The sequence below is a fragment of the Zerene cesonia genome, chromosome 2 (assembly GCF_012273895.1).
Source record: "Zerene cesonia ecotype Mississippi chromosome 2, Zerene_cesonia_1.1, whole genome shotgun sequence".
In the NCBI taxonomy this organism is placed as follows: Eukaryota; Metazoa; Arthropoda; class Insecta; order Lepidoptera; family Pieridae; genus Zerene; species Zerene cesonia.
The window spans coordinates 4,685,789-4,705,568 of NC_052103.1; the positions used below are offsets into that span (position 1 = coordinate 4,685,789).

At 32.9% G+C, this 19,780-nt stretch overlaps 2 protein-coding genes across 2 annotated transcripts; one reads left to right on the forward strand and one right to left on the reverse strand.

Moving 5' to 3' along the window:
• Positions 1 to 1,665: 1,665 nt before the first annotated feature.
• LOC119834367 (nose resistant to fluoxetine protein 6-like) lies at positions 1,666 to 11,426 on the forward strand. Its single transcript, XM_038358714.1, has 13 exons — positions 1,666 to 1,817; positions 2,608 to 2,747; positions 4,034 to 4,358; positions 4,428 to 4,539; positions 5,614 to 5,698; positions 6,464 to 6,630; positions 6,918 to 6,996; positions 7,703 to 7,806; positions 8,266 to 8,436; positions 8,809 to 8,959; positions 9,480 to 9,666; positions 9,894 to 10,033; positions 10,216 to 11,426. The coding sequence occupies exons 1-13, from the start codon at positions 1,751 to 1,753 to the stop codon at positions 10,396 to 10,398; spliced, it is 1,911 nt and encodes a 636-aa protein (XP_038214642.1). The 5' UTR covers positions 1,666 to 1,750; the 3' UTR covers positions 10,399 to 11,426.
• Positions 11,427 to 11,532: 106 nt separating this feature from the next.
• LOC119834378 (apolipoprotein D-like) lies at positions 11,533 to 18,418 on the reverse strand. The gene is made up of 6 exons (XM_038358726.1): positions 18,248 to 18,418; positions 15,341 to 15,495; positions 14,011 to 14,078; positions 12,868 to 13,019; positions 12,264 to 12,441; positions 11,533 to 11,851 (listed from the first exon to the last, which is right to left on the reverse strand). Exons 1-6 carry the CDS (start codon positions 18,362 to 18,364, stop codon positions 11,718 to 11,720), a joined length of 804 nt encoding a protein of 267 aa, XP_038214654.1. The 5' UTR covers positions 18,365 to 18,418; the 3' UTR covers positions 11,533 to 11,717.
• Between the last annotated feature and the right edge of the window lie 1,362 nt (positions 18,419 to 19,780).

Sequence of the window (19,780 nt, forward strand, 5' to 3'; positions counted from 1 at the left end):
TTAACGTTATTGCTGTGTAATGTCGGAATTTGAAAATTATTCGCAAGTGGGGTTTGATATATAGGTTTTATATATTACATTATGATATTAAACAAATCAGCAAAATTTATTAATAGTTCTATGTATACAAACTACAAACGAATTAAAGTAAAATCATAAAAATGTTTTATGTCACGCTTATAATAAATACCTAATACTATGTTGTACAAGTTACTCTGTCTACGCAATGTATAGATACTTTTGTATGTCGTCGGAAATGGAGGTGGTGGGTCACCTGGGAGCGTAAGCGAAGTAGGTAAGCGCTACCACCGCCCATGAGCATTTGGAGAGGCGTAAGGTCTGCAATCGACCTACAAATGGATTGTCGACTTCAACCTGGAAAGGGATTGACAAGAGGAATAAAGGAAAGGACTGGGAATGAAAAGGAAAAGGATATGGGCCTCCGGCTCCCCAGTCACCGAACGAAACACAGCAGTATGCTATTTCATGCGGGACTTCTGTGGTGGTGTGGTGTTTCCTTGGTGCCAGCTGGCCCAATTCGACTCGCTCACTAGCACATACACTTATCTTTGGTAAAGAGCTTTAATAGTGGCGTTGCATGATACACGGAAAATATCGATAGTTGGAATTATGACATTTGTGTAGCGTAGTAATATACTAGTTTGTAAATAATTATAGCATATGATTGTTATTGCCTGTGAAGTATAAACATAGATAATAAATAGTTTTCATTTCATATATTATCTGTTGTCACTTTGATTCTTTGACACTTGTCACTGACCATCTGGATGCTTGGCGGTCTACTACAGTGCGCTTTTTTCGTCATTTTTTGCCGAGAACTACAATCTTGTGGAATGACCTACCATCTTCGGTGTTTCCCAAAGATTTCGACAAGGAAACATTCAAAAAAAGGGCTTACATATTCTTGAAAGGCTTCAACACACTCGCGGTGCCCCCGGCATCGCGGGTGCTAATGGGCGGCGGAAATCATTTTCCATCAGATGAACCGCCTGCTCGTTTGCCTGCTTAGCTATAAAAAAAAAACTTGTACGATTGCGCCATTATTCATTGTTCAATAAAACCGCTCATCATATTTTCTCGGACCTTTTATTTAACAATCACTACGTTACAGTGACCCCAAGTAATAAATAATCTTTAGAACCTCTGTTAGAGAATTGTTTCTGAATTATCCTTAGGTACGTGGTTGAGGTCTGAGAGGAAGAAAGTTGAAAAAATACTTTAATCTTTAAATAAAATTTGTTTCCCTACCTTTATAAACTTGACACTGGCAAATAGTTGAAACTTATTGCCATAATGTAAGAAAAAAAAATGTTGAAAAAAGAATTCGAAATATTACGTCATTAATGTTGTTTGTTCAAAATAAATCCTATCCTTCTAATATTATAAATGCGACAGTTGGTAAGGACGTGTGTTTGTCCCTCTTACACCCAAAAACTACCGAACCGATTGCAATGAAATTTGTTACGTAGACAGCTGGGCAACTGGAATAACATATAGGCAACTTTTTATCCCGATATTCCTACGGGATACGGACTTACGCGGGTGAAACCGCGAAGCGCAGCTAGTAACACATAAATGACAATGAGCTTATGCCTCTAAGCAATAACGAGAAATCCATTTTTAGTTGTTAACAGACCTTGCGAGTATATAGAAGTTGTAATACCAGACCTCGCGAGTGGATATAAGTTGTAAAATTTATATAAGTTGTATAATTTAATTTCGTACAATAATGAAGATTGTGATTTTGTTTATTGTAATTTTGCATAGCAGCTATGCCGTGATTTACAGATTAAACGGTAAATATACGGTTCTAAAAAAAAATTTAAAAGTAAAACGATGAAATAAATAACCACGTTTGGCACAAAATATATAATTTTATAATTATGGTATTCGGATTTTTTTTTAAATATGTTTTAAACAATTAACCAATTTTCAGTCAGATGCTTCACTATTAATTAATTATTAGCAGTTAGCACGCTTGCACAAATTTTAATTGAAGCTGTGTAACGTGAAGTGTAATTATGTATGATTACCCAATACCTACCGGTTATGCTTACCTTGTAACAGGTTGTCAATAGTATCGAAATCGCGTGAATAAAATGCATCATTTATTCATAAATACTTTTGTATCTTTTCATAATTTGTTGGTTTAATTTTCATAATAATACCCATGTAGATACACAAAAACGAGTCTTACATTTCAAACACTTTAAGCAAATTCGACCACTTTTATGGGACATAATAAGAGAAAAGTAATATACCTAATGCTAAAAATATCAATAGTAAATTATATTTTCAAAGTCAAATTTCTGAATTTATCATGGACTAGCAGATCGCCTCGCCAGATGTGGTACATATGTAGCCTATGTGACTTAGTGAAGTTTCAGCTTTCTAATGGTGAATGAATTGAAAAAATCGGTCCAGTCGTTTTCGACTTTATCCATTACAAACAAACAAATAAAAATACAAATTTTTCCTCATTATAATATTAGTGTAAATTGCTCAATCGTGCGTGATTGACGGACAAACATCGAAACAAACTAACTTTCACATTTATAATATTAGTGTGATTTTTGTAATTTTCAGTAACGGAATTCAATCGTATGCCGTCACAATTTCGTTTGGATGATTATGATAAATGTTTAAACGAGCCTGATGGTTTTTATTGTGCTGTGGAATTCTCTTTAGTGTCAGATGCCCCAAGCGACCTTCTTACGATGATTCAGGTGAGAAAATTTGGGCTCAATAACTTGAAAACAGATGCCAGATAATTTACTAGAAATTATTATCATCGTAAATTTATAAGTAATTCTATTTAGTTTACCTAATAACAAATTTAACATCCGAAAAAAATAAGGAATAGAGAAGCATTCTTAACTGACATCATGACATGTGATATTATGTCTGAAACTGTTTTTTAAATCTTTGATGTGAATTAATATAAATAATATACACACAATGAAAATCACAATATGGTAATAGATTTTATAATAATCACAAGCAACACTCGATAAAAGGCCGAGTTGCCAAAGAATGTGTTACGATTTTTATCCTATCCCACTAATATCCTACTATTCTACTTCCTACTAATATTTTAAATGCTAAAGTTTGTATGGATGTGTGTGTGTTTGTTGCTCTTTCACGAAAAAGCTACAGAACCGATTGCAATGAAATTTGGTACGTAGGTAACTGGACAACTGGAATAACATACAGGCAACCTTTTATCCCGATATTCCTACGGGATACGGACTTACGCGGATGAAACCGCGTGGCGCATGTAGTACAGAATATAGATAGACATTATTAGGGTTATCACAAATAGGAAGCGTTAATGTATTTCAAACTAGATTTATTAGTAGTATCTTAGGTCAGTACTACCTATAATATTCAAATATAAGAATAAAAAGACAAAGGGACGAGAAACACTAACGTTGTCCAAAATGGTCGAGCCGTTTGCGCGGGAAGTAACAACAACGTGAAGTGAATCTTGACCTTAGCTTAGAGTAAAATGAACAAACAAATATTTCACATACACATATAACGGAAGAGAACTAGTTAAGGTGAATTAATCTATGAGATTTTATTACAAAATTTATAAAAATTATACTGAAATGGGTTTAAAGTTAGAGCCATATACAAATATGTAATTCACGATTAATTAACCTTCTCCTGTCTACGAAGCAATGATGTGCCTGTATATATGTGTATAATCTATGCAATGGTGTTTTACAAACCAATTTATTTAATATGTTACCAGTAAGAATCTCTAAAATCTACCATAATTACTTTGATATGCCAATTTTTCCAATATTACGAAAACAAATATTTTGTCAACGGAAGTTAAGGTTATTTTGATATATAATATCTGTCGATTGAACTCAAATTCCGTAATAGACGAAATGTTCAAATTATTAATAATATTAGTAGAGATTTCAAAGATGACAATGGTAATAATATTTCAATGCCACTGACGCATATATTTATTTTTAACAATCTGCATAATTAATTTCAGGAATATTCAGAAAACAGTGATCGCCATTTCAACCATACAAAACCTTATTACGGAATATGCTTAACGCAGTCATGTCGGGAATATATAAAAGATAAAGCATTGGGCACAAAAGATAGCCTTGAGGGATGCCTGAACGAGTCTTTATGGAACGAATACAAACTTAAAGCCAAAGTATTTGATAACTTTCAATGTACGAAATCCAACGAAGAAATGGTAATTGATGGTGGAGATATAGCAGTTGTTGTACTGGTTTTATTTATAATAATGATCAACATAATAGCAAGCTTTTACGATATTCTATATGTAAGGCGTAACGTAAAAAATGGTAATTCATTTTCAGCAATATGGATTTCAACAGTTTAGAAAGCATAATAAAATAGAATTTCATTTTCAGCTCATAAATATTTCATAAATTTTTCGCTATCAAGAAATTGCTCAAAACTCTTCAATGTCCGCGCCAGATCAGATCCTCGCCAGAACCGATTGCGATGTCTGGATGCATTGAAGTGAGTATAGACATTTAACATTATATTTACAAGTTATTTCATCCAGTTCCAAATATTAAATATTAAAACCGTATCAGCCTGGCTGAACAAAATTTCAGTGTTGGCACTGTCATATTGGCGGAGTTGCTTTATTGGGCGGAGCAATTAATTAAAAGAAACAATTACACATGCCGTTATTTTTTTTCTTTACTAATTTATACATGTCGGTTTCTTTGTTTTCGTGTTGTCTGAATAAATTGTTTATGTTTATTGTGTAATTATGTCCTGCACGTTCAACCTTTTGTACAAAAATAAATAAACAATATACGACCACAAAAAATTATCGCAAAAAGTTATTGGAGATAAATAAACATTACATTATCATTGTATAAGTATTTTATGCTTAAATCATGTACGAATTACATTAGCATTATTTAGTAATTTTGAAAGAATAAACAATCAAGTCATCGAAGACGCAATTCGATGTTTCAAATTAAGTTTTCGGTCATACAACATGCAAATACACCAAAAATGTATGCATATCATTTCTATGTTTATGTTTACAATATAAACATAGAGATGATATGCAGTTTATTTGGATTTTACGAAAAAATATGCAATTAGCGCTGATATGCTAATTAATATACATATGCATAGAATACGATGTCTAGTTAAAACCGTAAAGAATTATAGCCTCGAAGAGTTAGTTTGTGCAGCTTTTATGGTTGTTCAAGGTCAGCAATAAAAACACAATTAAATAATATATTAAGACCTATGCTAAGTTTGTCGTCTATTGGCAGGCCTTCTATTTCGTGTACTGGTAGAAATCAATATCGTTTATTATCAGCATATTTATTCTCATCATAAAAAAAGTAATTATATATGTATTTATTCACGTAAAACAAAAGTCATTTTGTTTACAAGGCAAACAAAAAGCAGTAATATGTGTACATAAAATGTTATTAATTTGCATTGTTTATCCGTCTGGATGTTATTTTGGAATGGACACACAGCGGCTCGATGCGGAGATATGCTCTTATTCATATGAAAGGATGAATAATGTATTGAATGTATATAATAATGTTTGTTTTCCAGAACGTTAACAATATCGCTGGTTATTGTTGGACATTCAATATTACCATTGGTGATATTTTGTCAGAATGTATACTTTTTGGAATTGGTAAGTCGAAGTGATGGTGAGTCAGTTTCTTACCAAAAAAAACAGAATAATACATAATTTCACTAAATAATCAAATGTTAGCGGAAGTTCATTATTATTGGGCATGTGCTCACATTCGCGTTGATCGGGAGTTATCTCTACAAATTACAATTTATAAATGCAAAAGTAACTGTCTGTTTGTTTGTCTTTTCTCCACGTCTAAGCCATTGAACCGATCTGGATGAAATTTGGTACAGAGATATTTTGAGGCTCGAGGAAGTGTATACGATAGTATTAATCCTATGCCATACATGTGAGAGTCGAGCACGTTTCGGCACGAATTGGGCCAACTCGTATCGGGGCAGTACCACACCCATACAGAGATCCGATCGGCGTGAAATAGTAGCATGCTACTGTGTTTCATAGGGTAAGTGGAGCCGGAAGCCCATTTCTTTTTCCTCACCCTCTCAGTCCATGCCTTCTTTCCAGTCGTCAATCCTTTCCTTATCCTTCCCCTTGAACGCGGGCGAATGTTCTGTAAATGTTGATGGGCGGTGGTGATCGTTTACCATCAAGCGAACCACCAGCTAGGTTGCACGCTTATGACATTAAAAAATCCTTGGGCAAACAAGACAGCAAAAATTTTTAAATCGAATTTTTTAATAATTTCTATGTATTTGCAAAAAACATTGAATTACCTAGATTAAAAATAAAATTTTCCTTCGACAAACAGTTTGGTGATGGTTTTATGATCTTATTTATAGTCATAATCTCCCTGTTTTACAGAGTCATGACAATGTGGTTTATCAATTTATATACAACGGCACAATTATTGTTCAAATATTTTTCGTAATTTCGGGATTATTACTTTCATACAATCTGCAAATCGCGTCTGAGACTAAAACATTGAATTGGCTTGAAATACCGAAACGATTTGGTATACGATGGTTGAGGTAAACATTTTTTACAATTGAAACAATCTATTATTTATTTGAATAATGTCCAGACAAATAGAAAAATCAATTTACGTCTCCCACGCTCGTCTGGTCTCGATCCTCAGAGCCACTATTAGTCATACGGTGACATATCTAGCAATGTATTAATAAGAATCTGTTCTCTAAATCTACCTATCTATTTACAAGAAAGAATAGTTGTTTTTTTGTTTTTGTTTGATTTACAATCTATATGTTGCTTTTCTTTTTGCATTTTCGTTTACATTTTATTCTGATTTTTTTCCTAGATTGACGCCGCCGTACGTAGTAGTTTTAGCATTTACCTCTACATGGCTCAGATACGCTGGATCGGGTCCATTTTGGAAGGTGATGTGAAATATTTAATAATGGATGTTATTTTATTAGTAATGAAGTTTCTGTTACTTCTCTATTGTTACAATTTTTGGCAGCGTTAGGCAAATAAATCAATATTGTAATAAGTTTAATTTCAATCAAATTGCATTTAAACTCGTACACTTTAGACATGACGTAACTAAATCTTATAGACAAGAAAATATTTATTCACATATCATAAGAACTCAAAATTTTTCTACTATTTGAAGGTGAATTGTTGTCTGTTTATTATTTAAATTTTGACTTATTTAATATGTAGTAATATACAACTTGAGCTGACAAGGACACACATAAAATTATAATAGTAAATAACTACATAATTACCTATACCATAGGGTCAAGTTGATGACATTAGATTATTTCCTTTAATAGTAACTATATATTTTTTATAATATTTTATTTACAGTACCTAATTAAAAGCTTGAAAAAAAATTAAACGACCTTCGTTTCTAAGAGCTAACGATGTTTTATTTATCAAATTTTTAAGGAGCTAATATGTATATGGAAAGACTAGACACATTTTAAAAATATATTGTACCTAAATAATGAGACCCTACATATTGAAGTCTAACAACTTTTTATGACCTGACACCAACTTTACCCCCTCATTTATTGCATTATTCCGCACTATCATTTATAAGAAGGACTTTATTATGACATAATAATCGCTTTATTCCAGAGAGTAGTGAATGACGCTGTGAACGACTGCCGGCAATCATGGTGGTCCCATCTCATTTACGTAAACAATTATTATAACAATGGCCAGTGTATGCCGCACGTCTGGTAAGATTTCTTTCAAAAAAATTCGCAGACACGATTACATCACGTAGCAAAAATAGGACTTTTCCTATTTGATTTTCTCCAATCGCCACACAAATTTTCTTTTGTTCTTTAAAGTAAAAATGTTCTATTTAGCATTATGTCGTTCAATGTTATGGTTTTAGAGATTTATTCCGAGATTGTTGTTTGTTGGAACAGCCATTTTCCATATTTATAAATATCTATACCAAAGATGCGAAAGTCGGATTGTCTCTCTGTCTGATACGCTTCCTCGTGTCAACAAATCATATAGTAAAGTACACAGAGATAACATTACCCATAATATTTGAAGACACAACGTCAAATATTGGTTATTTTTTTAATCCTAAAGATGTCAAATTGTATGAAAATTTTGTCCCTCTTTTTGTATGATAGTGAAACCGCTGGGCACAGTAAATTAATGTAACATTTTAATTATTTCAGGTATTTGGCAGCAGATCTGCAATTGCATTTAGTCGGATTGATCGTCTTTGTGTTGTGTAAAGGACTTATCAGGAGAATTGCTCTGATTAGTTTGTTCGTGATTGGAGTTATAGCGCCAGCTTTTCACACTTACTTCCAAGATCTGAATGGAACATTAGTTCTGACTTTTGAGTAAGTTATCGCTCGTTATTCTACGTACTTCCTGAACATGAGCCATATAATTTTAATTTATGCTTTGTATTTAAAGAGGTAACAATATAAAGTATATGGAACTGTATTAAAGCTTTAAGATTTCCAAAATAAAACACTTTTTGATTCAATTAAAAAAACAACCACCAGTTCCGAACGTTGATCTTCGCATAATTTTGTCTGAAAGAAGTTAAGTCCAATTTGAGATCATTATGTTTTCACGTTCGACTAGAATAGATACATCTATTAATTGACTTTCTGTTATCGTCATTACTAATTTCTAGTTCAAAAAATATAAATGAAATATTAATAATGTTTGTTTAACATTTTCGATTTATCTTCAATTGATTTTAGAGCAGTTAGAACCATGTTCGTCACTGATCCAACATTTGTGAATGTGTACAAGCCAGCGCATACTAACGTGCCTGGTTTCATCGTCGGCCTCAGCCTCGGTTTTATTATCTATTACTTACAAAATAGCAACTTTGATATTAAAAAGTATAAGGTTAGTATTATATAGGCTGTCAATTATTTATAGTTTTTGATCCCAAATTATTTTCGTACGCCTCGAATTCTGTGATCGAAGGAAGATTTTACAAATCCAAAGTCTGACCAAAGCATAGTTGGGTTTTAGTCGGTGAAAAATCGACACAGACAGAACACTGGGTTTTTAACTTAAGGCAGTAATTAAAATTCATCTAATTGATTAGAAACTATAAAACTTCTGACAAATGGGTAGCAGTTAGTTCGCTTGATGGTAAGCAAACTCCAGTCCCATGAACATTTGCAGAAGTTAAGTAGAAATAGCATGAATGAATAAGAAAAGTATTGACAACGAAAAATAGGAAATGGACTGGGATGAGAAAGGAAAAGGATACAGACCTTGAGTCCACAGTTGCAATCGCATACTTTTTCAGATAAATAGTGTGTGTGGGTGTGGTGCTCTTCAACTTCTCCGAGTGAGTCTGGTCAAATTCATGACAAAGCGAACTGGAATCTCACGGTGAAATACTACTTATTTTCAGAGGTACCTCCTCGTGTACTACGCAACTGTGCCAGCGGCTCTTGCCGTCACTCTGGCAGGCATGGCCGCCTACGGTGACGGTCCACGTCTCTCTATATACATACGAGTTCTGTTCTCTGTACTGCTGAAGCCTTTATTTGGGATATGTTTCGCGGTACTAATATTTGGATGCGTGTTCCGATTTGAGGGTGAGATAAGAGCTTTTTATTTTTAACGTTATTTTATAGTTTTCCTTTGCGCCAGTATATTATATAAATATGTACCTACGAAAATTGAATATAAGTTTACAATGTTTCGGTATTTTTTGGTGGAACTGCAGTTGATACTTGATAATACGACAAAAATCAGTTGGACTGTTGTACGAAAATGTCTGCAAAACCGTTGATAAAATTGCTAACTTTAATACTATTTTTAGACACTATTCGTGGATTCTTGGAGGCACGCGCTTGGACGGTATTATGCAGAATTTCCTATTGCGCTTACCTCTGTCACGAGGTCTTTTTTAGATCGATAGCTGGTTCCAGTGTCATGATACGCACCAACATCATACATTTAGTAAGATATACTTTATTACTTTTTACTTACTACTATCAAAAGATAACAATTTGCTTCTATATAATAATTTAAACAGAAGCAATATGTCTAAATTGGTATACAGTATTATGTAAGTGTAGAATGTAGATCTGTACCTGGAATATCAAATAGTAACACATGAATACTAATTGTTTTTTTTTCAGCTCGATATTACCCTCGGAAATGTTTTCATCTCTTTCTTAACGGCAATCGTGCTCCACCTTTTCGTCGAGGCGCCATTCTTGGGAATTATAGACACGATGAGAGCAAGAGAGACAAGCCATTCGAAAACAAGCAAGAGCAATTTGAAGAACACGAATGTTATTGAAGCGAACACTTTGATATAATAAATAGAATTAAATATTGTATACATTGCTTAATGAACTTTGTAGTTTTTCATAAGCTGATTACGGAAAAAAGGATTGCGTGGTTTCATGAAAATACGGTAAAGTGAAACTTTTTTTACATTATAGATATTTAACTGATGGTCAGCTGATGGGACTATAGACGCCGCCATATTGGCCTCGGCTGCTCTGACGAGCGCCTTTCCCTTTATCCCTACTCCGCGGCCGACCGTCACGCGACATGCGATACACTGACCAAAAAAAATGAGACGATGTAATAAAAGTTTCACTTTAAATACAAAATCTCTAACGCATTTTTTTCAATCAGATGAATTCTTGAAGATGTATGTACATTCCTGAGTGATAACTGGTCCATCTTTTCCGCTATAGATTAAGTTTTCATACAAAATGCCTGCATCAATGGATCGGTATATGTCAGCTGCGCAAATATAACAATGCAAAGTTAAGTCTATGAACATTTTTAACATCTATTTTGTTGTCTATTTAGTATTTACATAATTAGCGCCTGTAAATCTTTGTCTGTTTCATTGAATATAGTGTCACATGCGTATGTACCGCATACAGGACCCCCTGAGGTCTAATATCTACTAATAATATAAACGGAGTTATCTACGATCTGTGATACTATAATGTATGATGGATAAAACGAATGGTGTTAAATGTAATGGGCAAGCATTTAGCAATATTTGCAATAGTTATGTATGGTTTATGACATAGTAATTGGGCTTTAAATTTCATATGACATATTATAGATGACTTAGGTATTGTTAGTTGTATAATTTACTAGCTAGATTTCACGCGCGGACGAACCCACGGGCAAGTATTTATAAAGATCATGTTTTATTCTGAAGTAAAAACTATATTATTGAAAAGTTTCATTAAAATCTTTTTGGTAGTTTTTATATGATACAGTAACAAACATCCATCGATCTATACTTACGAACTCTCGCGTTTATACTACTTAAGTTAGCGTTTATTTTTTAAAATTATATCATGGATAGAGAAACCAAAGCAATGTAGATATATTTTATAGTTATAATTATATAAGCTTCTATTTGAGGTGTATCACAACAATGGCTCATCGTCATTGTTGTTGCATTAAATAAAAGAAAACATATTATATAATTAAACTTTATGGTCTAAATTATTACATGAGTATTGCTTTAGATATCAATCATGTTCCTCTCATATCTTCACAAGATTTGCTGTGTTATATTTCTGGATCAATGACCTAACATTCATTTTTACTTTCTCCTAATTATAATATAACCTAGAGTATAAAATAGTATGTATCTCAGTTTCTACGGCAACCATTCGGCATCTGCATTCATAGCACGATTGTTTCCAGCCGGCGCTTCCGTGAGATCCTCTTTGCTGCTCGCTACCTTATGATATACCTTCTTACCGGCATCCACTACATATTCGACACCGTCCGCTGAAATAAAATAGGATTTATTTGGTTGACAAGTACATGACATATTATGCTGATATTATCAATAGTCAATTTAATAATTTTATGATATAAATCGAGCGGTACACATGATAATATGGTGTAAGCTTAAAATTGTGTTATGACGATTCAAAAGTGTTTCTATAAGTAGTCTAATTGAATAAATAAGTATTTTAATTTGAGTATTGTAATTATTTATTGATCAATGAATAAATTATGACTCTACGCACAACTGCACGTATGGTCTCTTTTATAATAAATCAGGAGATAAAACGAAAATCCCTTATTTTCTTATATATAAATTAATAATTAATATTAAAAACGGTAGCTCAGTTTGACCGTTCAATCTTGTCAGTTAACTATTGTGTATGAAATCTTAAAAGTGAAATTTACTCACCGATAACGCCTCCAGTTTTCCTCACAGCCTCTCCAATATTGTGGGAAGAGAACGTCTCAGGATCGATGTTAATGTTGACTCCTTCGCTGGTACCATTGGGGTGTTTTGGACACTCAGTTTGGGATATAATTGATAGATCGTATGGGTCTACACCAAATGAAGCTAATTTAGTGCGCATCTGCAACGGAATAATTCATAATAACATTTGTTTCATTGCTAGCTGCACGTTCTAGCTTCGCTCGGGTAATAATTTCGTCGTTTCAGCCTTTTAGGACGTCCACTGTTGGACACTATAGACCTCCCCCAAAGTAAATCGTAATCGAAATAATATATGCTATCCTATCTTTGACACGTAATTTATATATATATAGATTATAAAAGTTCTTATAGTTCTATTAGTTATAGTTATTACTTATAGTTTCTTATAGTTCCATATTTCTAAGAAATGTATAAATAAGTAAGAAATATTTGTAGGTTCAGATAACGTCGCGAAACATTTCTTACTGATCTTTGACTTGTTATCCATGCCTATTTGATTGTTCTTTAATAATAGAAGGAAGAAATCACAAGTCCTCATGAATCAATGTAATTCTAATAAACTCACTTTGTCCACAAACATTTTGTCCAATTCCTTAGTTCTTGAGAGAATGGTAGCCGACTGACGGTGCGCGAACGCGAGCTTCTGGCATGTGAAAATAGCTGCGTACTTATTATAGTCAGTGGATATAACTGTATACGTTGCAGATCCAGCAACACCTGAAAAAAATGGACATACCTTTATCTTTCTTCTATATATATAAAATTCTCGTGTCACAGTTTTCGTTGCCATACTCCTCCGAAACGGCTTGACCGATTCCTCTGAAATTTGGTAAGCATATTGGGTAGGTCTGAGAATCGGCCAACATCTATTTTTTATCCCGATATTCCTACGGGATACGGACTTACGCGGGTGAAACCGCGGGGCGCAGCTAGTATTATATAAAAGTCTCGGGTCACAATGCTAGTTACCATACTCTTCCAAATCGGCTGGATTGATTCTCATGAAATTTTATCAGAAAATCGTGTAGGTGTGAGTATGGCCAACGCCCATTTTACATTATGTAAATGATAAGAGTAAGGTACAACAGCGTTTGTCGGGTCAGAGTGTCTTATAAATTATTATATTTATAATCTTTGAGTGTCACATAAAAAGGTATTTGTAATGAATGAAAGCAAAGCTATGCAATTTTTTGAATTAATAGTCATGACAATGTTGAATTATTTGGTATTTAGGACATATAAACGAAGGTCTTTTAGTGAGCAATATAATTAAGCTAGGTAATTAAATTAGGAATAGTTAGTATGCACATAAGGTTCGACATTTAGAAATATTATTACTTTTCTATATATTTGTAATAAATATAATATTATTAATATAATATACCATTCAAAATTCCTAAACAACTATTCGAAATCAGGTAGGTACAATATTTATATTGGGTATGGTTTTAAATGATCTTTTAAAATTGTTATTGTAAGACTTTAATTGACCTCAAAAACGGTTTAAGATAATAAGATAGTTAAAGGGATAACTATTGAGTTTCTTGTAGATTCTTCTCGGTAGAAGCGACCTTCCGAATTGGTAGCAATTTAAAAAAAAAAACTATTCATAAACAGTTGAGTTTGAGTTTCAGCACATTCCCTTTAAGAGCTTTCCTAAGTGTATAAAACCGAATTAACAATTCATTACTAGTAATATTATACTTACTTAAAGGAAACCTGACTTTCATTCTGGCAGGAACTGCAATATCAGGGATGGTCAGTACTCCAGTATATCTGTAAATTAGATTAATAAGAGTAAGAAATATAGACGAATAGTCCATTGTTCTATCTAAAGAGAAGAGGTCAAAGCAATGAAACAAATAAGGAGAGAATCTTATTAAATAAAAGAAAGTCGAAAAAAACAGCAGTGGTGACTCAGTGGAGAACCTCGGACTTCAAAATCGATAAGTCGGGGTTCGAGACCGGGCGTGCAGGAAATAAATTGATTTTTCAATTTATCTGCACATGTGATAACATCACCACTGCTTAAAATGGTGAAGGGAAACATCGTGAGGAAACCGGCATATCCAAGAATCAAAAAGTTCAACGACATGTGACATCTGCCAACCCGAACTTGGCCAGCATGTTGGATTATGGTCTGACCCTCATAGGAGGCCTATGTTCCAGCAGTGGGAACGTATGGGCTGATTACGATGATGATGGTGATATAGTTACATATAAACACAGATAATTATTTTGTAGATAAAGAATAACTAGAGACTAGTCGTGTTCATTGTATTAAATTGTAATAATTATTTACAACTAATATTCCATTGTTCGATCATTGGAAATCGTGTGAACGGAAACATTGTCTATATGTATTTAATTTGTTGTGAGGTTGTTTTCATTTTTACATTTGTTACGTCATTAAATTGTTAAACTACCTACATCTCAATCAAATTGAGTTTTACTAGCTGTGTTGTGCGATTTCACCCGCGAACAATAGTAAGTATTTATACATCTCATGTGTCATTCTGGTACATAAGTTGCATCACTGTCAAGTACAATCAAAATCCGATAGTTGGTTTTCGCATGAAACAGCAACAAACATACATTCAAACAAATTTTCACGTTTATAATTTAAGAAAGAAGGAAGTAGAATTCTTCGAATTGTCCTGCATTTAAAGGCAATGTTTTCCTTATTCCTGAATATCAAAACGTATTGAATGTTTAACCTTGGTTTTTTTATGTCATAGCGGGCAACTGAGTTCCTGTGCGTTTGATGATAAGCGATCACCACCTCTCATGAACATTTGCGGTGGAAGTGGTATAAGGAAAGGATTGACGATTGAAAAGAAGGATTGAAAAAGGGTGAGGAAAAGGAACGATAAGGGCCTACGGGTCTCCGGTCCACGCACTATACGAAACCCAGAAGAATGCTATTTCACGCCAGTCTTCTGCGGGGGTGTGGTACTTCCCCAGTGCGATCTGACCCGATTCGTGACAAAGCGCGCTCGTCTACCATTTTAACTATGGATATTGTTATAAAATCTTACCTATAATCATGCTTCAGTGGTGTCAGTCCCAAAATGAAATGCTGCGAATCCTGTTGAAGCTGATATGTGCCCGGTTCGTCGGTTCTGGTGAAATTGTATGTGATGCAATGCGATGCGGTTGAAGTCTTCTGAATGACGTACCACACTCCGAGCATCTGAAATTGTTTGACGATACTCAATTAGTTTTTAATTTTTTAACACTGTTTTTTTTAACCTATCAAACATTACGTCCCCTGAATCGAAATAAGCCGCGCTGTAGCAATTTAAGAAATACAACGTATTTCTCTTGAGTTTTTTGAATTCAATCACTATATATAGCTGTTATACCATGACGAATTATAGTAAATGCGATGTGAAAGTTACTTGCTATACTTACATAGTAAAGAATGAAAATTGAGTCGATCTAGACAAATTGATAAGATGAAGTATATATAGCTCAGGAAATAGGTAATCTTCAAAGTTGTAACGTCTATTAGCAGAGTAGTATAGTTACTCGCCCCGGCTTCTCGCGGACAGTCATATTAGTTATCGTAATTGAATATAAACAATACTTTAAAAAGAATATTGTTGCACACATTGTGAAAAATTTTATTAAAGTCCGTTCAGTGGTTTAGTTTGTAGTATTCTAAAACGGATGCACAAATTCGTCAATTCAAACAAATACTTAAGTTAAATGTACCAATATATATATATATATATATATATATATATATATATATATTGGTACATTTAACAATATATATATATATATATATAAATATAAAAAATAGGATTTTAACAGTTATTTTTTTTTTAGGTATATGTATTTTTGCGAGCAGGTTATATGCATTTCTGTAGAATTAAATCCATCGCTATTGTTTAATAAAAAATCTTTTTAATAATTCCAGATTTAAACAAATGTTTTTTTTTTACGAAATAAACAACCCAAAAAGCTAATTTATTGTATTTCTACTTTTATAATACTAAAGTTATAATAAACTAGCGGTCCACCCCGGTTTCGCCCATGGTACATATATAGCCTTAATCAATAAATGGGCTATCTAACACTGAAATAATTTTTCAAATTGGACCAATAGCTCCTGAGATTAGTGCGTTCAAGCCAACAAACAAACAAACTCTTCAGCTTTATAATATTAGTATAGATTGTAATCTATCCTTCGGATGTATCCTTCCTACAGTATTATGTTATTTATCTATCTTAAATAAAAATATAAAAAAATGATCATACGTAAAGTCGATGGGTACTTGTTTCGGGTTGGAAAAGAATGTATTTGTGATAGGTTTCTATTAAGATAATTTAGATGTGCGAGTGTGAGCGTGAGCTCAAAATTGTGATGTCATACTAGAGTAAGGTACCTTTGACCCTTCGTATCAAGAACGGAAGACGTAGTAAATACGTTATCATAAAATTTTGTATCATAGAAAATAAATAAAAATAAAAATATATTTCACACTTCACAATGATCCTACACGTTAAATTAATATTATGATTACAAAAGCAATAACAATAAGCGTACTACATGTATAGTATACAATCCTATTAATATTATAAACCCGAAAGTTTTAAGTATGGATGGATGAATATTTGTTGCATTCACGCGAAAACAGCTCGTCGTATCTATATGAAATTTGGTATAGAGATAGACCATAGCATAGGTTAGCGCATAGGCTACTTTTTATCCTTTATACCACGGGTGTTATAAAAAAATCAATAGATGTTCTCCTGTGAATACAATAAGCGCATGACTATAGCGCAATGTGAATGAGTCACATTGACATATTTCTTATCAATACAGGGGTCAAGTTCCTTTTGCTTACGTATTCTTATGTACATAAGATAACGGTCCCCAGTTATATTGCCAGTTTATAGTTAAAAATAGAATTTACTTTTTTAATTAACTGCTACAATTGTTCATACATCATCAATAACAATCTTTAGTATTTTGGTATCTCTGCTATTACTTAGTATTTGCTGTTCATCTTGTCTGTCCGTCTGTCTCTCCGCCGTAGTTACCAGTAGCATTTTTATGAGATTGTATATTTCTATTGCCAGTATAACAATGAATAATAAAGAAGTCGAGGTCAAGCAACGTTTGGCAGGGTCATAAATTGACCAATATTTTTTTGCACTTGTTCTTAAGCTTATTTGTACAAAACCCGCGAGTCCGACTCGCACTTGACCGATTCAGTATTACGGAAATACGACATAAACTGTTGTTATAATATAAAAACATCATTATATATAGTTGCGTGTTAATAACTTAAAGCGAACTTAATACGTCTTGATAAAGTAAAATGTCGCCTTGTTTTTATTTTTGTATTAGATGCTCGACCCGGCTCCGCTCGGATATCATAATTCCTGTTTCATCGCAAGGGAGCATTTAATCGGGATAAAAAGTATCCTACCTCCCAAGTCAGCTCATACCCTGTTTGTGTACCAAGTTCATCAAAATCCGTTTAATAGTTTCAGCGTTTATAATATAAGTGTGATAGTGGGATGCAAAAAATATCAAGCATCTGTTTCTAAAAATCTACGTGATCTTGCTTTAAGCCAAAAGTTAGTAAAACTTGTAAAGTATAAGGTATAATATTTGTCATTGTGGTAGACCTAATCATTCTGAATTTGTTCATCCTGATGGTTGTTTGTGGCTTAAAATATTATAAATAATGTATTATTACTAAGAAACCAATATTTCTGAATAAAGTCCTTAAATTTATACAATATTGAACCGAAACAAAAATAAATTATATAACAATATAATGTTTTGCCAAATACTATAAACTGATATTTGTAAAATATCAATAACATATGAAGTATTCCAGAATACAAATATATGACTTCAAGAATACCATAAAATTTTTATTTTAACCTAAAACCAAACAAAAAACCGGTATAGCAACAAATACCTGATTCATATCAAAACCCGGCATCGGCTCCACCACCGGACATGCTCCCAAGTGATAAGTGTGTGAAACAGCCCCCCCACATAGTGACAACACTCCCAAAACAATGATTCGATACATTTTAGAAAACACAACCTCTCTCGTCTAAAGATCAAACACGACTGATTCTGTATGACGTATCCGACAATATAAATAACTAGAATGGACTTCTAGGAAATACGACTGAGCCGCTTTTAAAGGAAACTAAAGAGATTTGGTATAATGACCTGATAGGCACTGTTATTCAATTTTCTTGTAACTGTTTATTATTGACTTTGGATGTATTGAAATTTGTTTAGTGCTTCCGCGCTATGTACAATTATTGTCTTTCTCAATAGTAATAGGATATCAAAAACATATTATACTTATCATTTCATTATGCAAAAGAATTCTTATAATTCGAATACTGTATGATGGTTTTTTCTTTAAATTGGATTGTTTCTAAGTCTTGTACATCAATATTCATAAAAAACGCATGCTTTGCTCGATTCATTTCTAGCCTTGGTTATTTTAAAACAATTTTTAACGGTACAATTTTAACGTAAGTCATATAAGGCTCGTCAGATTTTTATTGCTTGCTAGCTGATTTTGACCCTTTGAACCTCAACTGGACTATTATAAACGCATCAAAACTAAATAATACAAAACCTTATATATACCTTACAGTAACTTTACTGATTTTTCCATTTTCTTTCATGGAAATGAATAAATTATAAAATATATAATACAAATAATCCTTTTGAGTGTTCACTCAATTATAGTTCTATAGGTTCATCCATAACCAATCTGTGTAACTTATTTTTTCAACCTTAACCTCGTCCCATAAATGCGTAGTATTTAATGGCTTACTCAGGGGCTATTAAACTATTGTCCAATTGTAGCTCCGACACACTCTTCCGGTTCGCTTTAATAGACCGTATATTGCTTGAGACAGTTAGATCTTTTATCTTATTGAAGAAATGTCGTTATTAATGTGGGTAAGTGAAATAGGCTATGCGTACATAATATTAAATGTTAAGTTAATTAATGTGGGTGTACATTCGAGTATTTTTTAAAAAATATATTGTGTTTTTATTTGTGGTTTCAAAATAATAATGGAAAACACATAAAAAATATGGAAAATGTCATAAGGAAAATTGCATTTTGGAATTTAAATTTCGTTATTTTGCTTACAACGCTGTTATCAATTAGCTCAATTAATCAGTATCTCTATTTTATTTTAGAACTTGGACGAAAATATAAGAAGGCTACTTGAAGAGTCTATATTATATCCACAGACGGATCTTCGGTTGTTGGTTAAAAAAGTTTATTTTGTCATTCCCATTTGCAGCCGTAGGAAATGATTTACGAAGTTTTACGAACTCACTTTGTGGTAAAGAGAATTATTTATTACATGTATTAGTAATAAAAACTGATTCATAATGTAAAAAAATATAATCGCAATATGCAAATTGTGGTTGTGGAATTGCGTTTATAAGAAACTAGAATCACATAACA